The sequence below is a fragment of the Equus caballus genome, chromosome 24, assembly GCF_041296265.1.
Source record: "Equus caballus isolate H_3958 breed thoroughbred chromosome 24, TB-T2T, whole genome shotgun sequence".
NCBI classification, from domain to species: domain Eukaryota; kingdom Metazoa; phylum Chordata; class Mammalia; order Perissodactyla; family Equidae; genus Equus; species Equus caballus.
The window spans coordinates 16,131,956-16,156,089 of NC_091707.1; the positions used below are offsets into that span (position 1 = coordinate 16,131,956).

A 24,134-nucleotide genomic window follows, 5' to 3' on the forward strand; every position below is an offset into this window, starting at 1 on the left:
TGAATAGCACTCATAACATTTTTTGACGTGTTTTTCCTTTTCCCTTTTTTTTTTAGAAGAGAAGTTTCAAATCTAATGTATAGTGACAAACAAACTCAGATCAGTAATTGTCCAAGGCAGGGACTGCGTTAACTGCAAAGGGATATGAGGGAACGTTTTTGGGTGATAAAAAATAGTTTGCTTGTAACAGCGGTTACCTAAGTATATATATATTTGTGAAACTCATCAAACTACACACTTACGTATTTTATTGTACATAAGTTATACCTCAATAAGTAAATTTTAAAAAGGAGGGGTTCATACAAAAAGAAATCTAAAAGAATACAGATCAAATTGTTAACGGTAGTTGTATTTGAGAGTAGAAGTCTGGGGGAACTTTCATCTTCTAGAAATTCTGTACTTGTTTGTTTGTTTACAATTAGTATATATTACTCTTATAATGCTAATAAAAACAATAACAACATAAAAAACAGCCCCACTTCTCTTGCATTATAAATCATGTCACATCATTTTGACATGTATTAGAGAATGTAATGACAGGACATATGTTCTGAGGTATTATAGGTGGGCTGGTATTTGTACCAAAATCTTCTTTCTGAAATTCCATGCTACAAGAGATACAACAATTTTATTAACTTTTTTTTTTTAAAGATTTTATTTTTCCTTTTTCTCCCCAAAGCCCCCTGGTACATAGTTGTATATTTTAGTTGTTGGTCCTTCTACTTGTGGCAAGTGGGATGCCTCCTCAGTGTAGCCTGACGAGCAGTGCCATGTCCGCGCCCAGGACCCGAATCGGCAAAACCCTGGGCTGCCGAAGCAGAGCGCGCAAACTTAACCACTCGGCCACGGAGCTGGTCCCTAATTTTATTAACTTTTTGTATTAAATTTCAACAATTATTTCTAATAGTTCAACAGTGACAAATTCTTCCTAATAATCTTGAATTTACCTTGCTAGTTCATCAGTGCTTTCGCACGCCAACAAAATAGCTTCATGAGAAAGATCTGCCACTGTATAATTCAAAGTGTTTGATAAGTGTGTTGCATGGTGTATGGAGGTATCATGGAACTCCACATCTATGGCATTGTCTTGCTCATCATTATAGCAGCGAATAATTCCAACAGAGTTCCACACCTACAAACATGTAAGGTTAAATACAAGTCTGAGAACAACTGAGGCGCTGACAATCAGCAGGCTAAAGCAGTACAAATTAACAAATGTTACAATTCAGTCTGTATCGAGCTTTAAGTTACAGGAGCAACCACAGCTCTTCCACCTCTAGATAGTTCCAGGTACCACTAGTAACATCAGAGCCACAATTATTCTTTTCTTCATGAGAAGATGGTATATATATACTTAGTTATTAGGAAATGGAATATTTAATATTTTTTTAATTAAAAATTCCATGACTGGCATTTAAAAAATACTTTACAACTGGCCTTTGAACAACCAAACCAGCTGCCTTCTAAAAACACGTTCTAACTAGTGTTCTGGAATCAGCATAATCTCCTATATAAAACTAAAATAATATGAGAAATAAGGCTTGGAAGTATACCCAAGAAAACTGCAAGATATAGTCACATTTACTAATGTTCATTATATATCATCTTGCAAAGCAGAATTTTATTTAACACAATTTTCAACAAGGGTGAAATAAGACTAAAACTGTGAGTTAACTGTAAAATAAATCAACCACAAAATTATAATTAGCCAAGTGTTGCAAGCCAGTTAATCAAGGTTTTTAAAAATATTCTTTACCAAACAAAATTAACTATAGTGAGATAAAACTATGTAAAAGTTAAGTGTAGCCCTAAGGCTCACCATGAATCTGTGAGTGAGGTGCAAGGGTGTGGAACCCGACTGGAATGGCTTTTGCCGGGGAGTTGGCATAGGTCCATCATAAAATGGCCTGTGAGATGTTACAAGTGGTAGATTGTGAATGCCGCCTGCCTGATCATCTTCTTCCTCCTCTTTGAGAAGACCAGAACCAGTTTTTAGCATTGTAACATCTGGAATACAAAAGATTATAATTCGAGAATCATAAATACCAATGACCTGGAAAAAGAAAAGCATTATGAAATCTAATAACCTTTTCTACTCATATTTAACAACACTAACATGCGATTTGCCTCTTTCACTGTGTTAACATTTGCAGTGACGATGCGAAAACAATGGAGAGTAAAACTGTTGGTGCATTAGCATGAATCAAGGCAATGGTACCAATTTGTTTTAATAACCAATGCATTGTCAGCCAGCACTGAATTGTAGTAAAAATATTAATTTTATTAAATTTTGATCCTTGCATAAATGTTTAAAAAAATGTTATCTGTGCTAAAATGGGAAGCATGCATAAAGAAGCAGGATGGTTGTCTCAAAAAAAAGCATTTAGGCAATTGAGCTGTAAGCTGAACTAACTGACTTTTTCATGGAACACCATTTTTACTTGAAAGAATGCCAGACAAACTATGGTTATACAGACTTGGGTATCTGGCAAACATTTTCTTGAAAATGAATGAAGTGAGCCTGTCATTTAAGAAAAATAACTGACAGAATTTGTTGCCAATGATTAAAAAACTTGGGCTTTCAAGTGAAAATCAGAATATTGGAAAACATATCTGCCGCCATGAGCCTGACTGCTTCTTAATATTTAAAAACTTCCGATGAAATTGGTGATGATACTAACAAATACAATTTTGGATAATACATCAATGTTAAGAAGCTCTGCAAACCTTAGGGAGCCAGTATTTTCCAAATTACCAATGCATATGTTACAAAATCAAACACAATAAAAAAGCCATTCAAAGTTCAAGTTAGACCAATGGATTTCAATGTAATAGAGTTGAAAAGTTTTCAGATTCCACATTACAAACAATCTTCAAGAAGCTATCATTTGTTGAGTTTTGGTGCAGCAGCAAAGAATATCCACAATTATTTGAATAGGCTATTAAAATACTTCTCCCTTTTCAAACTACTTATTTGTGTGAGGCTGAATTTTCTTCATATACTTCCCACAAAAATAACACACAGCAGTAGACTGAATCCAGGAGGAGATGAGAGAATCCAGCTGTCTCCGATGCCAGACATGGAAGAGACTTGTAGAAAAGGTAAAATAATGCCACTTTTCTTACTAAAGTATTCTTGTTTTTCATAAAAAAATGTTATGTTTATATATAATGAATTTATTAATGTTATTTTAACGTGAATAAATATTTTTGAAACCTTTTTTAACCTATTTAATGCTATAAACTCCCCTCTATTCACTGCTTTAGCTACATTCTACAAATTTAATAATGACTTTAAATAAGTTTTAATAAAAAATTGAAAATATTAATCAACAGGATGGATCATCACATCCACAAAGTCAATTCATACCAACTGAGTTTTCATCATCTTCTAAGATGTGACTTCGTTGTCTAGGACGACCTGAAGCCAGCATGAGGTTATCATCATCCTCATCATCATTTATAATCCCTTTTGAAAAAGAAGGCGTCTCAACTGCATTGTCATTTAGAAAATCACCAGCATTACTCGTATCATCTCCATCAAAAAGATCATTGTAATCCTTTTCCACTCTGCTAGATACCTTGAACAAATTAATACAAATTAGAAAGTATTAGTGAACTATTTGGATGAACTCAATTATTCAAAAGGCAATCTGTTAATATGCATCTAAAAACTCTACTAAGTAAGCAAATGCCCTAAGAATATGTAGTAAATATATTTATGAGGACTGTATTTATATTTATATTAAGACCTAGTCCTTACTTTAAATGCCTTATAGTCTTCAGATGCAGGAGTGTAGGACAGTAAAGAAATACTGTAACATACCCAAATATAAGGCAAGATTTTATTCCTCAAGTCATTCCCCAGAAAAGAAGTCACCAAGAAGTCCCTATAAAGTCCCTCGTTTACTTTTATTTTGAACAAGATACACTAAGGTAAGACATATTTTCTTTAAATGATCTCAGTTAAAGCTAGTATTTTTTTTTTTTTTTAAGATTTTTTTATTATTTCCTTTTTCTCCCCAAAGCCCCCCGGTACATAGTTGTATATTCTTCGTTGTGGGTTCTTCTAGTTGCGGCATGTGGGACGCTGCCTCAGCGTGGTCTGATGAGCAGTGCCATGTCCGCGCCCAGGATTCGAACCAACGAAACACTGGGCCGCCTGCAGCGGAGCGCACGAACTTAACCACTCGGCCACGGGGCCAGCCCCTTAAAGCTAGTATTTTTGATGCTTATAGAAGTAAATGGATAGAACCAATAGAAAAACAAAGAAGGCAAAGAAATTCAACACAGAGTTAATCACTGATTCGTAGGAATATGAACATACCCATTGCCTGTATTGGATCTCACTGTAAAGTTTTTGAAATCACCTTAAAAAATGAAATAGTAAGCAGATACATTGTAGAGATCACAAGTTATTCCTATAAGATGAATGAAAACTGTACAAATGTTAAGTCAATAGAAAAATAATATAAATACATATATAATCATATAAAGTAAATAAATATATAAGTATATATAATATATAAATATATATAATTATATTAAATTATATTTTTAAATTATATAAATATACATAGTTATATAAAGTAAAACTTACAGTGTAAAATTTTGTTTTTTAAAGATCGGCACCTGAGCTAACAACTGTTGCCAATCTTTTTTTTTTTTTTTTCCCTGCTTTTTTCTCCCCAAATCCCCTCAGTATATAGTTGTATATTTTAGTTGTGGGTCCTTCTAGCTGTGGCATGTGGGACGCCACCTCAGCATGGCCTGATGAGTGGTCCCATGTCCGTGCGCAGGATGCAAGGCAGCGAAACCCTGGGCCACTGAAGCGGAGCGTGTGAACTTAACCATTCGGCCACGGGGCCAGCCCCTTACAATGTAAAATTCTAATGAGAACAACATTAAGGGATTCAAAAGGGACTATACCACAAAGCTTTTAGATGGAAGTACATGTGATTGTGTTCTGGGAAACTGATATTTAATAAAATGAGGGAACAGAAAAAAATACCTCTAAATTCATATATTGAAACAAATGATTTGATATGAGTAGTTAATAACTAAATGCTATAAGATATTTAACTATTTCATCTATAGTCCTAAATGTACTCAAGTTGATCAAGAAAATTTTTTTGGATTTTCTCATTGGAAAAATGAAGGTTTTGCCTTCTATTTACAGTGAGCGCAATAAAGTGTTAGAGATGTGACAGAAATATGTACTGTGAGGAGTAAAAGCAAAAAGGAGAAAGTAGGCAACTCTGGATAGAATGGTTAAAGGTTTTACAAGAGGTAACCTTTGAACTAAAAATTATTTCTCAATTTACTTTTTGTTTTTAGCACTGTTACACATGAATATAAATTAGTCTAACGGCGTTACAAGGCTTATTGTAAAAATGAAAATAGTCCTCTGCAGAGCATCTGCTCTTTCAGTTGTTTCTTTTGATACCTCCTCCATACTTGTAAATATATTCTAGTGCTATTTTTTCATTTTTCAGTTTGAATCATTATCTATTTAATAGGTCCCATTAACTTCCTTTTATTAGGGAAAATGAGGATTTGGTGCCATTTTTCAACCACCCCTATCCCCATGTATACATGCACACTATTCTCCTACCCTGATCTTCCCAATATAGATATATTCTCATATTGGTTGGATCAATATACAGTATTTAGATTATTATGACCATGTAAATGCTATTTATGGTTGAATAAAAATAATACTAGCAACACTTATAAAGTGTGCTAGGAACTATTCTAATTCTTCATACATAATTCATCTAATTCTCACAACCCTTGGTGATAGGCATTATTTCTATCCTCATTTTACAAATGTAATGCAAAATGATCATTTTTTCTTCCTTTTACAACTTTTTGTTTCTCCTGGAGTTAAGAATCTTCTCGCCCTTTAGGTCTTTTTTCTTAGACAGATTTCCCAAAGATGACTCTTCCAATTTTCTGCCTGAAAAGCATAAGACTGGTGACAACGCTCTGGGAGCCAAGGACGAAAAGTGAGCCGGGAATTTCAACACTGAAATATACATACTTTCATTTAACCCTTTTCAGTACAGTATTTCCCCTTCACCCAAAGCCACTCAACTGTTCTCAGCATCCCTGGAGCAAAGATGCCTATTCCACCTCTTCTAGAGAATAAATCTCCAGCATTCTGCCAGAATGTACACGGGGGTGAGGGCGGGGAGACATGGCTGTGCTCACTGACGTTGGGACTGGAGGGATGGACTTATTTATTAATCCAACCCTCCTGTTTTCAGCCCCACTTTTAGAAAAATACCTAGTACCACCAAATTCTGAATCTTTGGGGACTCAGTTAGACAAACTGAATTGCACCTCCGCCTTCCCCTACTGAGGTCTTAGGATTCAACTTTTTGACAAGCTAAAGTTAGTTTCCAATCATCTTTCTATTTTCCAGCCTCCAGAATTTTGTTACCATTATCACTTCAACTGTCTTCTTTAACTTTATGGAATTACGCATTTTTAAAAATTGCTTTAGGAGCCAGCCCAGTGGCATAGTTGTTAAGTGTGTGCTCCACTTTGGCAGCAAGGGGGTTAACAGGTTCAGATCCCGGGTGCAGACCTAGCACTGCTTATCAAGAAACGCTGTGGCAGCATCCCACATAAAATAGAGAAAGACGGGCACAGATGTTAGCTCAGTGACAGGGTTTCAGGTATCAGGTAACTGAGCAGAAATCAATGAGTGTAAAGAGTACATTCTTTAACTGGAAGTCTAAACCAAGACTTGAAATAGGAATGGGGATATGTGTTTGGCAGGGAAATCATGAACCAAAAGGAGGGATAAGACACGGTGGCCTGTGTAAAGCAGTTCAGTAAGGCTGGATGGCTCAGCATGAGAGGTACGTGGGTAGCCGTAAGAGTTAAGGCTAATTCAGAGCAGAAAAAGTTTATAGGGTAAACTATAGTTATTAACTCTAATTTTTATCTATAAAATATTTATTTAACAAACAATCCCCAGAACATCAGTTTAGTAAAATAGCATTTCACAAAGGTAATCCTTGGAAAGCCAAGGAATATTAACAGGCATTATATGGAGGTAAGAAAGTTTCCTAGTAAAATATACTCGGGAAATACGAGGTTGAACCAGTTTAAACAGTTTTCGTTACTCTGGATCATCACTGAGCATCTCATATAGTAACACGAATTCCCAAGAAAGTAATGTAGTTTGTGGTGTTTTCAAAACTCGTGTGACTACAGAAAGACCTTGAAGACAGTGTCCTATCATAGTACTTATTACCTTACTACTTGATGCCTTTCCATTGTGGTCACAGACATTCTCCAGGAGCCCGAGGTTTCCTTCTGCATCAGTATAAGCTATCTGACCACAAGTAGGATGCCATGCCAGGCCGCAAACTGCATAACCTTTCTCATGTTTCACCCTAAATATTAAAAAGTAAGTTCTTAAAACATTGTAAAGAAAAATAAAAACTATACATTTCTTTATGTAAATTTAGTTGGAAAAGGTTAAACGATTTTTGATAAACTAAAAGCTATGTGTTTACATTTTGACAATCTAATGATTACAAATTTGAAATGTTTCATACTGAGACAAACAAAAATATGGTAGAAATAAGCAAAAGAGACAAAAGATATATTGAATCATACCTTTCCAAGCAATCTTTGGTTTCCACATTCCAAACTATAATTAAACCATTAATACTCCCTGCAGCTAAATATTGCCCACAAGGAGACCAGGTTACTATATTGAGGGTCTATAAAGAAAAACAATTAATAAATAACAATTTTGTATAATTTGGAACTAAACAGTCATACTACTAAATTCAAATTTTTATAACCCCTATTCTATGTAACTTCTCATTAGATCTGATATACGAATGGCAAGATGAAGTTTGCTTATTTTTTAACTTTCTTTTTCAATAATATTCAGCTATTACTGTATCATGAGGAAATTATACTGGCACAATTTTTTTTTTTAATTGGCCCTGAGCTAACATCTGGGCACCAATCTTTTTTTCCCTTCTTCTCCCCAAAGCCCCCCTGGACAGTTGTGTATCCTAGTTACAGGTCCTTCTAGTTGTGCTGTGTGGGACACTGCCTCAGCATGGCTTGATGAGTGCTGCTAGGTCTGCGCCCAGGATCTGAACCAGGAAACCCTGGGCCGCTGAAGCAGAGCACAGGAACTTAACCACTGCGCCACAGGGCTGGCCCCTACTGGCACAATCTTTTAAAGCAAAATCTGAAAAACGTTATTATCGAGGAAGGAGAAACAACACAAGGCATCCATTTAGCAGTCACCATCAAGATGAAGAGAACTAGTAAGTGAAGTGAACTTTAATAAGCCATTGCTGATACTGGGTTTCCTTAACTGCAAAACAGGTGTGTGTGAGAGAAAGCACAAGAATGAATACAGACCAACAATCTTTCCTGCTCTACAATTCTAGTCTGTGATCACAAGTTTCAGTGAAACTCCTTTAACAATAAAGGCTATCGTGCGCTCTGCTTTGGCAGCCTGGGGTTTCGTCGGTTCAGATCCCGGGCGCGGACATGGCACCACTCATCAGGCCATGCTGAGGCGGTGAACCACACAGCACAACCAGAGGCTCTCAAGTAGAATATACAACTAGGTACTGGGGGGCTTTGGGGAGAAGAAGAAAGAAAAAAAACAATAAAGCCTAATTACTGATAAGGTGAGAATAACTTATTCTAATACCATGCTAGGATTAAATTTGACTTCTCATAAATTAAAAGATTTCCTTATCAAATTTCACAATGGAGAAAGGTCAGATAGGACCTAGCAAAGACCTATCTACTGCACAATTATTGGCTAAACAAAGGAAGGTTGAGGGGCAAAAGGTGGATACATGCACAACAGTCTGGAGTTGTTTTCCACTTCCAACAATATTTAACTGCAAGTGTATTTAGGCAAAGTCTGCGTTAAATATCCCCTTTAGCATACTGAAAGAGCCACTTACAAAACCTACCTGAGAGATGAAATTGTCTGAAAGATCAAACTGATTACTCCAAGTTTCTCTTCTATATAGCTTAACAGATTTATCCACAGGAACTGCCAGTAACTATTCGGAAAGATAAATGATTTAAACAAATTTACGTTAAATTAAATCTGAGGAGAAAAAAAAGCAGAAAATTCATTCAAATAAGCCTACAAAACATAAGGGCAAATTTGTATTTTAACTGACAACTAACAAAGCTCAGAAATTTGCTTAAAATTTTGATAAGCAAAGAATGGGTAATGATCGCCCTACTGCTTGTACTGAAAAGCAGAGCACTTGTACTTACTAGCATTTTTAACACCACTTCTTAAGGAATTTAAGCCCTTTCAATCTAAATACACATCTCATTTGCTGGAAGAAAAGAAACAGAGCCAGAATGCTTTGAATATCTTAAGAAAAGGAAATTTATCTTCCTATGTATTCTTCCTAATAGATTAGTGGAAAAAATAAAAATAGTATATTCTTTCCATGTTTATCAAAAAAAACAAAAAAAGAAAATGTATTATTTATGAACAGTAAAACTATACTAATTTTATATTAATTACATTAATTAATGTTTAGTAAGCAACGAAAAAATACATGCTACATTCCCCAACTATCACTTTAATGCCGAATATACACCTTAAAAGTTCACGACACAAAAGGACATATACTGAGAAAAAAGTCTCCCTCCCATCCCTAAATTCTATTTCTATTTCCCGACAGCAAATATAAGCATAGACTATACAAGAATGCATAGGTACATATATACTAGTACACACACACACAATTTAATAAACAGTAACCTTCTATCTATGTTCTACCGCTTGATGTTTTTTACTTAACAATATATCTGAAGATTACTCCATGTGAGGGCATACAGATATACCTGATTCTAACAGTTGCAGAATATTCTACTTTCAGAAATACCACAATTTATTTAACCAGTTCCCTATTAATAAGCATTTAGGATGTTTCCAATCTTTTGCTACTATAATCAATGGGGCAACATTTTCATTGCACATATCCTGTAGGGAATATGTATGAATATGTTTATAGGATATATGCCTAGTAGTAGTAGTGTCGATCATTTATTCTGATAAAACGGCCACACCCTCTTCCACATATGACCATCTCATAAATGAAAAACAGACTATCACTATAGCCTCAATTTGTATTTTTTAGTATGAAAGGTTGAATATACTTTCCTATGTTAAAAGCCATCTGTACATTTTTTTCTGTACCTTGTCTGCTCATGTCCTTGTTCATCTTTCTATTGGGATCTTACTCGTTTTTAAGAACTCTTTGTATATAGAAAATTAGCTCTTTGTCATACTATTTCAAACTTTTTTCCCAGTTTGTCAGTTGTCCTTTGAACCTGAAATATTTTTATCATACAAAAATACTTACTTTTTACATTGTCAAGTTTATTAATCTTTTCTGAAAAATTTCACACGTACAGAAAAGTTTAAATAATAATATAGCGAATATCTATATAAAGATTCTCCACGTGGTAGGAAGCCTCCAAGATGGTTCTCAACGATTCTCATCTGGTATCCACGCCCTTTGCCAACAGATTTACTAAATCTTTTCTCCATCTTTACCATACACGAATCCCATATATATTGTATCTATTTCTCTGTTTAATAGATATCTGTCTATTCATGAGTCAGTAGCAAGCTTTCAATTCTTACAGCATCATAGTATGTTATATTTGGCTGGATTAGACTCCATCACTTTTCTTTTTCAAGACTTTTAGTTTTCCATATGGAAATTAGCTCTATTTGGTCTCCCCAAAAATCTTATTGATACATTTGAATGTTGTCAAAACTATAGATTAATTTAGGGAAGAACTGACATCTTTATTTATATTGAAAATTCTTTTTTAAGAATGGGATATATTTTTCTATTTAACATCTTCCTTTCCTCCTCTTGATAGCATGGTAAAATTTTCTTTATATAGATCTTTCACATTTCTTAGTAAGTTTATCCCTAGTTATCTATTTTGATTTCACAGTAAACGCATTATTTTCTCCCACCATATTTTCTAAATGGCTATTGTTTGTATACAGAATTGTTATTGGTTTTGAATATTAATTTTGCTTACAACTACCTTACTAAATTTTCTTATTATTAATAATATTTTCTCCCAGTTGATTTTCTTAGAATTTCCTTGTATACAAGCATTTTATTTGCAAATAACAAGCATTTTCCTTTCTCATTTCACACCTCTCACACCTTTATACTATCAGCTAGTACCTCCAAAATGTTTAAATACCAGCAGTAAGAGTGGACATAATGAGACTGTTTCCAGAGTTGTTCCATTAAACATAAATGTAAAGAAGAATATAAAATTAAGTCATTCATGCAAAATGTCATCTTTAAAAAGTTGAAATATTTCCTTTTTTTTAAAAGATTTTACTTTTCCTTTTTCTCCCCAAAGCCCCCCGGTACATAGTTGGGTATTTTTTTTCAGTTGTGGGTCCTTCTAGTTGCGGCACGTGGGATGCCGCCTCAGCGTGGCTGGACAAGTGGTGCCATGTCCGCACCCAGGATCCAAACCAGCAAAACCCTGGGCTACCAAAGCGGAGCACACAAACCCAACAACTCGGCCGTGGGGCCGGCCCCTGAAATATTTCTTAAAGCATTTCAATATTAATTTATTGGCTTAGGGTTCTAAAATTTATAATCCAAATGAAACAGTTACAACTTAAAAAACTATTCTTACATTCAAAGTTAACAAGGACTGGAATAAATAATTAAAAGAAAGGTTGAAAAACAACAGTCATTTACCTTCCCACTTTTTGGCTGCCAAGCAAGTCTGCAGATTGATTTTGCATTTATCACATCATTGCATTTTTGTAGCAGTGGCCAACTAACAGCACATGTCTGATTTCAAAAAATAAGAAAATTTATTTCCCTTTATGAAAATTCTCCCCCAAAATACGCAGAACTGAATACACTTAATAGGTGGTTTCTTCAAATTGATATATAGTGCAGAAAAAAACAACTTAATTCACTTTAATCTAATTATTATCATGTTCGATTTACCTAAATTAAGTCCTTCAGAGGTAAAAAGAGCAGAAGTCTTAAAATAATTAAATAAGAGTATTGCCTACGTAGAATAAGCAAACAATATACTCACTGAATAAATGTACATACATTAAAAAAACCCCAATATATTAAAAACTCAAAGTGTCTATGAAAGTAAACTTCAGAGATCTACTAAAAACGGTTAGGGTGTCAAAGTCAGTCCTTCTAAATAGTTCAAGAATGAGGGGAAGGAACCGTGGCTACTGAGGCACATGTGTGGGGGATATTTTTCATCAGCCACATCACTTCTAGAAATGCCAAGGCATCTCTGACTGCCTCAGGAAGAATTAATTGTTCCCTCTGCTAATCTAGAGAGCACTTTCTTCATACCTCCTCATAAACAAATGGCCAGCAATAGGGTATATTGGAGTATATGAGGAAGCCATTTGGTGTAAACCTAATTTGGCCTGACCTTGTTTTTCCAAAAGGGCCTGACATGGACATTGAGCATGCACTGTATATCTGCTTTAAGCATTTGCTATGTCCCAAAAGGCAAGAACAAATGCCCTGAAGATAAACGTGCACCTTCCCCCACATTGGCATTTCCTTAAGGATAAGCATCTCTCCCTGGGCTAGGAATTGCTTCACTCACCAGACAACAGATGGGCTACCTGCTGTGTCCATCGAGAAGGCAGACCTGCTACCTGCTGTGTGAACAGCTGTGCTGTGCCTGCAAGGCAATCTAGTGATTGCTGTAAAAGGGACATTCCTATCATATGTGATGGACGCTCTTTGTTCCAAGACGGTAGATAACCAGTCTGCAAACCCCACTTCTTTGGTGCCCCTTACCTCCTTGGGGAAGGAAGGCCCCAGGCTAGGCTAGTCCTCAGATCTAGCTCATAATAAACTCATCCCAATTTTGATTTATAGATTGGTTATGGATTATTTGCATTGACCCTCCTTCAAAACTTTTATCAGGATAGGTTAGAATAAGTTGTTTATGTGACTTTCCAAACCAAGCGTGGCCCATGCCTTATTTTATTTTTGTACCCCTAACATCTAGGGCCCAACACATGGTAGTCAGTTTGTAAATATATAATGATTGAATTTCAGCCGTTGACTTATAAAACCTAAAAGTGAAATATAAATCTATAATTTCCCATGATTAGTACAAAAGCAATTAGTCTTCAACATATTTACTTCTGCATTAGATTATTATGGAATTTGATCACAAAAACAGTATTTAATGCTACTCAAAAGAAGCAAACTATAAAAAACAAGAATTATTAATTTGGCCAAATACAATTTGTAACACCCAATATATAATGGAAATGGGCAAAAAAGTTTTAAATTCAAATTGATGAGCTTACCTGATCTGAAATTTGCCACACTCTGACAGATCCATCACAACTAGATGATGCCTGCAGGAATAAAACAACAGATTTCTCTACAGTTACAACCATAATACCATACGGAAACTGGTTCAATTGATAAGTCAAAGAGCCTTTCACCAAGTGTGTGAAATTTTCTGCTAATTCTCTGACAATTTTGAACATATTCAAGAAAAATGCAAAGAAAGAGGGAAAAAATGATTACCAGATAGATGTCCTTAGGATCAAAGGAAAGACTTAAAACAGGGGCGTCATGTCCTCGAAATGTTTTCTGTTGGCTGCAGTCCTCCACATCCACCACTTTGACCAGAAAATCACTACAACAACAAGAGCAATGCACACGAACAAAGGTCAACACAGAAGCCTCTCCTAAAAGCTGGGGCCCAAATAGTCAAAAATCACTAGAATAAATGCCATAATTTCTTTATAGCAATTAGTGAAATTTGGCACCCAAATTAACAACCTTTTAATTTTGTTCTATAAAAATGCTAAAAACACAAGTCAAGATTTCCCATTATGGTAAAATACAAATACCTCCTAAGTGGCTTACTCAGTTACATCTTAAGCTTCTATTATTTGCTAATCTAATTACAGTCACAACCATTTTTAAAAGTACTATGCCTTTTATTCCACCACAGCAACTCACCAATTACCTCTTTTTCCTATGACAAATAAGCATCAAGGGAAACAGCAAAAATTCTGATTGTACAGACCAGATTCTACCAAATGTAATTTTTAAAATTTTCTCTCAAACTGTCATTTTTCTCCAATCTTTTTCAGCACTTACTGAATAGGCTGTTTGCAAAGCAATATATCTCAATTCACAAAGAAGAACAAGATTGTCCTCAAAAACCTTTAGATAAGAGACTTGAATATAAAAATTAAGTGACCAGGAAAAAAAAGAGGCAGAGTCCTAAAAATGTTACCTTGAACCAATGAATGAGGCCATTCTGTTCTAACACTATTTCCTTTTCTGTTATCTGAGCCTTACCTAGATCCAGCAGCAATTTTTGCACCATCCCCATTAAAGACCACATGGTTTGCATTCGTGGTAAAGCGTGTCAGTATACCATCTGGAACTCCTTCAGGAAATGTGTGGACTTGAACAGTATTGTTAGATACTGCAGTGACCAATTTTCCATTCTAAAAGAAAAATAAATGTAAGAAAGGTGGCAAAACAAATGTTAATCGATTGGGAGTCTCTCTACAGTTAAAAATCCTTTAAAAAACAAAAAATCTTATATATAGTTCATGCCAAGAGAGAAATTATCAATGTACAACTTTCCTGAAATGTCTATTAACAACAAAAATTTACTTGCTATCTTTAGGAAACTTACTTCCCCCTTCATCAGCCAAACTTTTAACCTCTGGTTTTTCTTTTACTTCTGGTGAGAAAAATATTTAAATAGTATTTTTATGGATTCCCAATGTCATAAAAAGGGAGGCTCGAGAGCTTTTCAGAGAAATTAGCTAGTCTCTGTGAGGGAAGAGCACACCAGCAGGCATGGCCAAGATGGCCACACGAGAGTTTCTACAATGGAATCATTCTACGTCTTTTGGAGTAGGTAAAGCGTAAACGCAGAATCCACGGATCCTTTTTAAAAACACTAAATAAATAAAGTTTTAGGCCCTGAAAATGATCAGCAGACACCATTGCTTTACAGAGCGTTTAGCTAAGAATTATCAAAGGTCAGGGATTTGCCCCAGCACCTTAGTTTTATTCCTTTTCCAGGAGGGATTAAGTCCTAACAGACTAAATCATAGTCTACCAACCTCATAGAGGCTTCGATAAATCATATGGTCAACTCACTACTTTAGATCAAATGACAACTGCCAAGAGAAACAAACTACTCAAGTTTGTTAACGAATATACTCTATCCTATAGCAATAGGTCTCAGCCACAGGTCTCTCGCACACTTAGGACCCTCAGCCTATCTAAAGCACCTGCTCTCACTCCAGCAGAACACGCACTAGTGATAACAATAACATGTTTCCATATAGCAAAATTTGAGAGGATATATACATCTATTCAAATAACAGTACAGATGATTCAAATGTGAACTATAACATAGACTTCTCTTCAAGTTTGATCGCTGGAAAACTGGTGAAAAATACTGTTTATGCCTACATTGTAACTACTGTAATTAACTAAACAATACACAATAAACTAAATTCATAACGTTGAAGCTAAGCTAACAATAATTTAAATGTGAAAACAAGAAGAGAATCAATAAAAAACTATAACCAGCTCAAAACAACACTGATGATGCTAAGTGTTCTTTGGCAAAACTGCAGAAACACCGACAATTTATGTGCGTACATGTATAGGAATTTTGCAACATGACTGTGCTTTTCTGGCAGACAGATTTCTTAGCAGAACACTGACTAAGCAGCCTCAGTTAGCTCTAGTAAAGAATTTTGGGAATTCTTTAGCAACACATTAACTAGCCCTCTATTCATGTGTAAACATTAAAGTATATAACTATACTCACTCACCAGGGACACCTGAATAAAGTACTTGCTTTGAAGTCATTTTCCAACAAATCTATGGAAAACCAAATCACCCTCAATACTTTGTCAACTAGTAAAACGAAAAAACCAAGAAACTGTCTGAAGAGTCAAGGGCTCTGGCGAGGCTCTCGTCAGACCACTCTTCTCCCCTGTGGGAGAGGGAAGAGAACCCAGCACAGCACGACTTGAGCTCCAGCACACTGTACTCTGTACTGACTATGTCATCTGACCCTCCTCTGAGCTTTGGTTTTCCCAAGAATAAAATGGAGGTCATCCCACATATCTCTCGGTATCTTTGTTGAAAGGCCTTGACAACATAAAATACTTTGTAAGTGTTAACTACTACTACCCACAAATATGTTGATTCATCCCAGTTTCACTATTTTGGAAGGTGATATTCTCTCCATTTTGTTCTCAAAGAAAACATCTAACTGTATTTTCCTGTACTACTGAATCCCGAAAACAGAAAGTATTTGTTTATAGGCAATTACCTTTTAAAAGAAATACACTGCAAAACTGCCAATTTTGCATGGCTATTTGGTATTGTCATTTCATTGAAGTACCATACACTCCATTCCTAAAGCCAAAGAAAACATTTTAGCACTGACTGTGGGACTAGCAGTGGGTTGAATAACGGCCCCTAAAAGACATGACTAAGTCGTAAGCCCAGGTACCTGTGAACCTGACCTTATTTGGAAATAGGGTCTTTGCCGATATAATAAGTTAAGGACTAAATCCAATGATTGGTGTCTTGTAAGAAAAAGGAGCAGGGTGCCGGCCCGGTGGTGCAGCGGGTAAGTGCGCACATTCCGCTTTGGCGGCCCAGGGTTCGCTGTTTCGGATCCCGGGTGCGGACATGGCACCGCTTGACACGCCATGCTGTGGTAGGTTTCCCACATACAAAGTAGAGGAAGATGGGCACGGATGTTAGCTCAGGGCCAGTCTTCCTCAGCAAAAAGAGGAGGATTGGCAACAGTTAGCTCAGGGCTAATCTTCCTCAAAAAATAAAAAAAATTTAAAAAAAAGAAAAAGGAGCAGGAGATTTGAGACATAAAGACAGTGATGTGAAGATGGAGGCAGACTGGGAAGTGATGTTTCTCCAGGCCAAGGAACATCGAGGACCACCAGCAACCACCAGAAGCATGCTCCCCCAGAGCCTCCAAAAGGAGCCACCCCTGTCAACACCTTGATTTCTGACTTCTTGCCTTCTGAACTGCAAGACAGTAACTTCCTGTTGTTCTAAGCCATCAAGTTTGTGACAATTTGTCACAGCAGCCCTAGGAAACTACTACAAGACCACTTTTACTTTTTTCTTCTTTACAGTCTTTTTCACACACAAAAGCAGTACATACTTACTGTAGAAGAAAAAATAACAATATGAAAGTGTCCTGAGCAGAGAGTGAGTTTCCCTACTCTTATGAAGTAATTTCCATTAACATTCCGGAGTTATGTCTTCTTAACTTTCTTTTATACACATGCAAATTGCAAATATACACATATATATATCCTTTAACAAACATAAGACTACACTATACAGACTGCTCTGCAACTCACTCTTTTTCATTTTTCAACTTATTGTAAACATCTTTTCAGCTGAAGACATACAGCACTCCCCCATTTTTTAGTGGCTGCATAGCATTACATTACATGGCTCTACTAAAATTTATAAAAATCTATTCTCTATCAAGAGAAACCTCAATTGCTTCTAACTTGTATTATTATAAACAATGTTTTTATTAACATCCTTGTCCTTCCTTAGAGTAAACAGCCAGAAATGACCATGTGCATTGAAGTTCCTCAGTTACACTTCCAGCAACTGTGTGTGATAATACTGCAAAACAACAGAAAACACATATTGGTCTCTGTCCCGAGTTCCAGGTACAGAGCTCCTGAGACCCTTGTAATTTTCTAATTTATAAGAACACTAGGAACATCTTTTGTTCTAATATTTGGTCTTTGACCCTGGTTCCTGACACAGAGCTCCCAAATCCCTTGGAATTTCCTGGGTAGTAGAGGTATCTTTGTTCTAATGAGGCATCCTTCGTAGGCTCCTGGATAGCCTCAGGATGGGGCTAGTCACCAGAAAGATCAAGCCAAGATTAGAAGCTTGGAACATTCAGCCCCACACCTGCACCCTCCAGGAAGGGGAGAGGGGCTGGAAATGGAGTTAGAAATTGATCACGCCCGTGTGATGAAGCCTCCATAGAAATACAATAGCATGGGGTGTGAGGAGCTTCCGGGTTGGTGAACACATTCACATACCGAGAGGGTAGCACATCCCAACTCCACAGGGACAGAAGCTCCTGAACTCAGGACCCTCCCAAACCTCATCCGTTGTATCTCTTCATCTGGCTGTTATCTGTATCCTTTATTGTATAATAAACTGGTAAACATAAGTAGTGTTTCCTGAGTTCTGTGATCTGTTCTAGCAAATGATAGAATCCAAGGAGGGGGCCATGGGAACCCCCAATCTGTAGCCAAGTTGGGCAGAAGTTGTGGGTAACCTGGGGACCTACTACCTGTGATTGGTATCTGATGTTGGGGATAGCCTAGTGGGACTAAGCTATCAACTTGTAGGGTCTGCGCTAACTCCAGTTAGTGTCAGAACTGAAGTGCACTGTAGGACACCCAGCTGATGCTGTAGAGAACTTGATGTGGGAAAGAAATCAACACACCTGGTGTCAGAAGCGTTGTCAGCATAGTAGTAGTTAAAGGAAAAACATAGGAGGAGAGTGTTTGTCCTGTACAAATATTTATTTCTCCAAGGTCTCATTATTACTGGGATTAACAATATTTTTCATCCTTGCCAATCTTATAGAAAAAAAAATCCAATTATTTAATTTACACTTCTTTGCTTATTAGTGATATTTAGCTTGTATTTGACGTACGTTGGTCATTTATATTTTTTCTTCTGGGAATGTATTTTCTATTATATATGACCATTTAAAAAAGAATACCTAAAGTATCTAAAGACCATCTTAACTGCCTTAATGAGCCTGTTTGGAAAAAATATGAATTCTGTGGAAATTTTTTTCTATAAAAATACAATATACTCAACTTAAAATTTATCAAAAATAAAATGCTTAGTGGCTTTTAGAGACTTAATTTGCAAAGTTGTTCTGAAAACATGTCTTCATTCTCCAAGTAACCTACATCTCATTGCCATATTTACCTTACATAAAACATTAGAAACATGAAATATATATATATCTTGAAAAACTTAGAACATTTCTCTTTTCTACAATAATTCCTCAAGTTATCTGAATTAGTGAGCTAAAAACCTGAAAATGCCGTATGACTCCACTCATATGAAAAATTTAAAAATGCAGACAAAGAGAACAGATTAGTGGCTACCAGGGGAAAGGTGGGGTCGGGGGTGGGCACAAAGGGTGAAGGGGTGCACTTACAACACGACTGACAAACAGTAATATACAACTGAAATTTCACAAGATTGTAACCTATCATTAACTCAATAAAAATTAAATTTAAAAAAAAAACACCTGAAAATGCCAGTTTTCTTCAAAGGAAAAAAAGGAACATTTAAACCTCCCTCTCAAAAGGCAAAGTATAATTTCTTACATATATTTTAATTGATTCATCATTAATATCCATTAATCACCTTTAATAAACCATTCAGATTTTAAATGTAAAAATTTTGGGCAAGTTACAGTATTATTATATTTTTTTCTTCTTCTTCCTCTCCTTAAAGCCCCCCAGTACACAGTTGTATATCCCAGTCGTGAGTGCCTCCGGCTGTGCCATGTTGAACACTGCCTCAGGGTGGCCTGACGAGCAGTGCCACGTCCGTACCCAGGATCCGAACTGGTGAAACCCTGGGCCGCTGAAGCAGAGCCCGCAAAGTCAACCACTCGGCCACGGGGCCAGCCCCACATTTTCTAATATTATTATTTCATAAGAGAAACAAACAAAACGGTACATCTATAATCAAAACTTCTATAAAAATATTTTTCATCCAAGCCTAACAATCACATGGCAGTACCATTTCACATCAGTTTCTGTAGTTGTTTTTAATACCTTCAAAGCACATGAATACGCCTTTTCTCCAACATTAATGGACTTAGGATCATCATCATCCAAATCTTCCCAAATCCTCACATCACCATCACTTCCACAAGTCACAATACAACTGTGAAGGAAACACATTCATTAAAAAGACACCCAGTTTCAGCCTATTAATTTTTTTGGAATGCCACTTTATCTTTTTTCAATAAAATCAAGATATTAGCCAATGTTTTCTCATTTCACAGACATAAATCTCAATAATAAGGACAGCTAATCTCCTATTCTATAAAATAAAAGGTGTTCTCTACAGTTCCTCCCTGGCATAAAATTCTTTATTTATTTGTAATAATGTAAGAAAGATGAGTGTGTAAACTCTGTAACAGCAGGGACCAGGTCTACTCTGCTCACCATTGTGTCTCTAGCACAGTTTCCGACATACAGAAGCCTTAATAAATATCTGTCAGATAAATAAATGGCTGGATGCAAGAGCTCAATTATCCAAAGCTGATTATTTAAAGTGCTATCTGTATCTCTCAAATCTTGTTTTAAACCTCTTGTCTTCTGAGTCCTTTTATTCATTTGGTATGTGTTCTATCTAGACATATACAAAAGCAAATAAAATGGTAAGTGGCAAAGAGAAGCCATATAAAGAACTACGGATGTCTAGAAGAAAAAGATTAATTACCACATGGAAAAACAGAAGGGTGATATTTACATTGGGGAGTCAAAGGACAAATAGCTCTGGATATGCTGAGACTGGTGAAAAGGGCAGTTCCAAAGAGATGAAGCCACATGAACCAAAAGATGAAGTCAGTAAAGCATAAGGGATTTTACCTGGAGCAGACAGGCCACGAAATTGAGAGAGGAAATGTGGATTGAGGTCATTCTATTTATACCTTAATACCACAGTAAGGAGCTTGCACTGCCTTCTATAGAAAATAAATAGGAGCACAATAAGTCTCAACTTGCCCAGAACATTCCTGATTTATGCATCCAGCTGGTTTGGCATCTGTCCTTGATTTTTCACTTTCAAAGATATTAGTATCAGTTGCATCAAAATTGGTAGGGTGGTTTTGACAGATCTCTTTGCACTGCCAGCTTCTGCCATGATCTTACTTTAGCAGAGTAATACATACAATGAATAGAGTTCTCACTTTAACACATAGGTAAATCTGGAAGACAACCAGTGATAACCCATCTCCCCCTTTCCAATTCTTTCTTGATGCAACATAACTAACACTGCCTTTCAAAGACAACAGGTGTTAACCAACGCAAACCAAAGTGAAGTCAGACATGAGCCCCTAGGGAGAGCGATTTCTTTCAGCCTCCAATGGTGATGGCAGAATTTCATAATTGCCATCCATACTGACTATTTGGTGTATTAGCCAGGTGCACTGAGGGAGATGTAGAAAGCTGCAGGTGCCAGTGGGTGGTGTCAGTGGGAAATTATAGAGAAATACAGTGGAATTAAAGAGAAATACATGCAAGAAATAGAGTTAAGGGGTCGGCCCAGTGGTGCAGCAGTTACGCTTGCAGGCTCCGCTTCAGTGGCCCGGGGTTCACCAGTTTGGATCCTGGGTGTGGACTTACATACTACTTATCAAGCCACGCTATGGCAGGCATACCACATATAAAGTAGAGGAAGATGGACACACATGTTAGCTCAGGGCTAATCTTCCTCCAAATAAATAAATAAGTAAAAAGAAATAAGAGTTAAGCAGTCCCTTGAAGAACTTTTAGAGTAGTCTGAAAATTCTTCCTAGTGTTTTTGACATTTACTGTAGGAATAAAACTACATATTAATTTTATTATTGGCTATGCTCTTTAAATTTTGAGGGGAAAAAAACCCCACATTCTTTCAGTAGCAATGAGCTGGGAAAAAATACATCAAGCACATGCTTAATAAAAAATTAAATACTGCGGCCAGCCCCCTGGCTGAGTGGTTAAGTTCATGCACTCCGCTTTGACCGCCTGGGGTTTCTCCAGTTCGGATCCTGGGCACGGACATGGCACTGCTCGTCAGGCCATACTGAGGCAGCATCCCACATGCCACAACTAGAGGGACCTACAACTAGAATATACAACTATGTACTGGGGGGCTTTGGAGAGAAGAAGAAAGGAAAAAAAGCAGAAGACGACTGGCAACAGATGTTAGCTCAGGTGCCAATCTAAAAACAAAACAAAAAATTAAATACTAAATTTCTGTGTCTTCAGAAGTTGATAATGAAAGCATAACTTGAACAAAATGTTAGTTGATATTTACCATGAGGGCTATAGGGAAAACACCAATCACAGGAAAGTCAGAAGACCGAACTCCTGAAGAAGCATCAGCATCTGTGTTGTAAGTTAGCAGTTATCTTGAGACTGCCTGAAAACCACGCTTCTGCAGCTACAGAAAATGAGTCTGCAGCATGTCAAGCATGACTTTCATAAGAACTCAGCACTATCCAAGAGAACTTTCTGAGATGATGGAGATAGTCCACATCTAGATACTAAGCAATTAAAATGTGGCTAGTGCGATTGAGGAACTGAATTTTTAATTTAGTTAATTTTAATAAATTTAAATCTAAATAGCCATGTGTGGCTAGTGGCTACTGTATTGGCCAGTGCTGCATTAAAACAAATGACAGTTGTTCTAAATTAATTTTGTTCATTTTTCATTCTAACTTTTCTACCGTAAGTATGAAAAGTGAAGCGATAGCTGTTAATATGATGTCCATTAGTAAAAGAACTTTTCAAACAGTTAAATGATACTGGTTCCATATCAACGTCATTAGACGTTTTAAATAGAAAATCAGTCAGATTAATTCCAATAATGGTTTAGTTTTCCCTTCAGTTCATGGAAACAAAGCAAAGCTTCTAGAAGATCATTCTGTGGAAAGTGAAACATTTGACATTATTAGGAATTCTATGTAACTTCATTTGAAAAGTTCAATGCTAAAGATAAAATTCTTAATTTTTACAGTAATAATACACATTTTGGCAGAGCACAGCACTGTAGTAAAAACAATGCTCTTACTAAATTAAGAAATCTATGAAACACAAATGTACATGGAATTAGAATTATAATTCATATTGTGCCCAAATGAACTGTGACAATGTACCAATCAAAATAGAAACCATAGTTGTCAAATTTTTAGATAATAATTTTACTTAGAATAATTGAACAACAAAATTTTTGCAACAAACTGATGTTAAATACACAAAATACTTCAAAATCGCAGGAGGGGCTTTCTAACACTGCCTACCATCAAATAGATTTTTAAAATATTTGAGCCTTTGAAGACTGACTTTATAAAATCCAAGCGTCCTATAACGATGGTATTATGGAAAACAAGTTCTCTAAATCTTAGTTGCATTGTTCAAAATCAGTTAGAAATCTATAATCAAAGCAATCAACTTAAGCCTTTGAAGCTTAGTGAAATAAAATTAATGAAAACAAAGCTTATGCACAGGAAGACACTGAAATTTCCCTACAAAAGCAAAGAACTGAACAAATTGTACATTAAAAGTTGAAACAGTGAGGGGCTGGCCCAACCCGGTGGTGCAGCAGTTAAGTTCACATGTTCCACCTCAGTGGCCCAGGGTTCTTCGATTTGGATCCTGAGTGTGGACCTACACACCACTTGTCAAGCCATGCTGTGGCAGGCATCCCACATATAAAGTAGAGGAAGATGGGCACAGATCTTAGCTCAGGGCCAGTCTTCCTCAGCAAAAAAGAGGATTGGCAGCAGATGTTAGCTCAGGGCTAACCTTCCTCAAAAAAAAAAAAAAAAAAGGAAAAGTTGAAACAGTGAAAGAACATAATTCTGAAATTCTATAATTGCCCTTTGGAATATCTTGACTTGTAGGAAGAACCTTTTCATGAAATTCATATTTATTTATTTATTTTTTGCGAGGAAGATTGGCCCTGAGCTAACATCTGAGCCAATCTTTCTCTTCTTTATGTGGGATGCTGCCACAGCACGGCTTGACAAGTGGTGATAGGTCCACACCCAGGATTCAAACCTGCGAACCCTGGGCTACCAAAGCGGAGTGTACAAACTTAACCACTACGCCACCAGGCCAGCCCTGGAATTCCTATTTTTAATTGGATAAATTTTTCTGTGACAGAATGAAATGAAATTGAGTAGGCCTAAAATTTGTGAAACATTCAAAGGAATCATAAATAGAGACAACTTACTTGATGAATCTG

General features: G+C 36.4%; 1 protein-coding gene across 1 annotated transcript in view; it reads right to left on the minus strand.

Annotated features, from left to right (window-relative positions):
* Positions 1-24,134, minus strand: part of WDHD1 (WD repeat and HMG-box DNA binding protein 1) — a 63,740-nt gene that overhangs the window by 36,511 nt on the left and 3,095 nt on the right. The window contains exons 2-12 of the mRNA XM_001495509.6: positions 19,952-20,063; positions 14,397-14,548; positions 13,611-13,722; positions 13,385-13,435; positions 11,775-11,870; positions 8,973-9,065; positions 7,636-7,742; positions 7,268-7,409; positions 3,371-3,581; positions 1,820-2,007; positions 948-1,132 (exon numbers count right to left, since the gene is read on the minus strand). Of these exons, the coding sequence (XP_001495559.2) occupies positions 948-1,132; positions 1,820-2,007; positions 3,371-3,581; positions 7,268-7,409; positions 7,636-7,742; positions 8,973-9,065; positions 11,775-11,870; positions 13,385-13,435; positions 13,611-13,722; positions 14,397-14,548; positions 19,952-20,063 (1,449 nt within the window). The remainder of the gene's footprint in view (positions 1-947; positions 1,133-1,819; positions 2,008-3,370; positions 3,582-7,267; positions 7,410-7,635; positions 7,743-8,972; positions 9,066-11,774; positions 11,871-13,384; positions 13,436-13,610; positions 13,723-14,396; positions 14,549-19,951; positions 20,064-24,134) is intronic.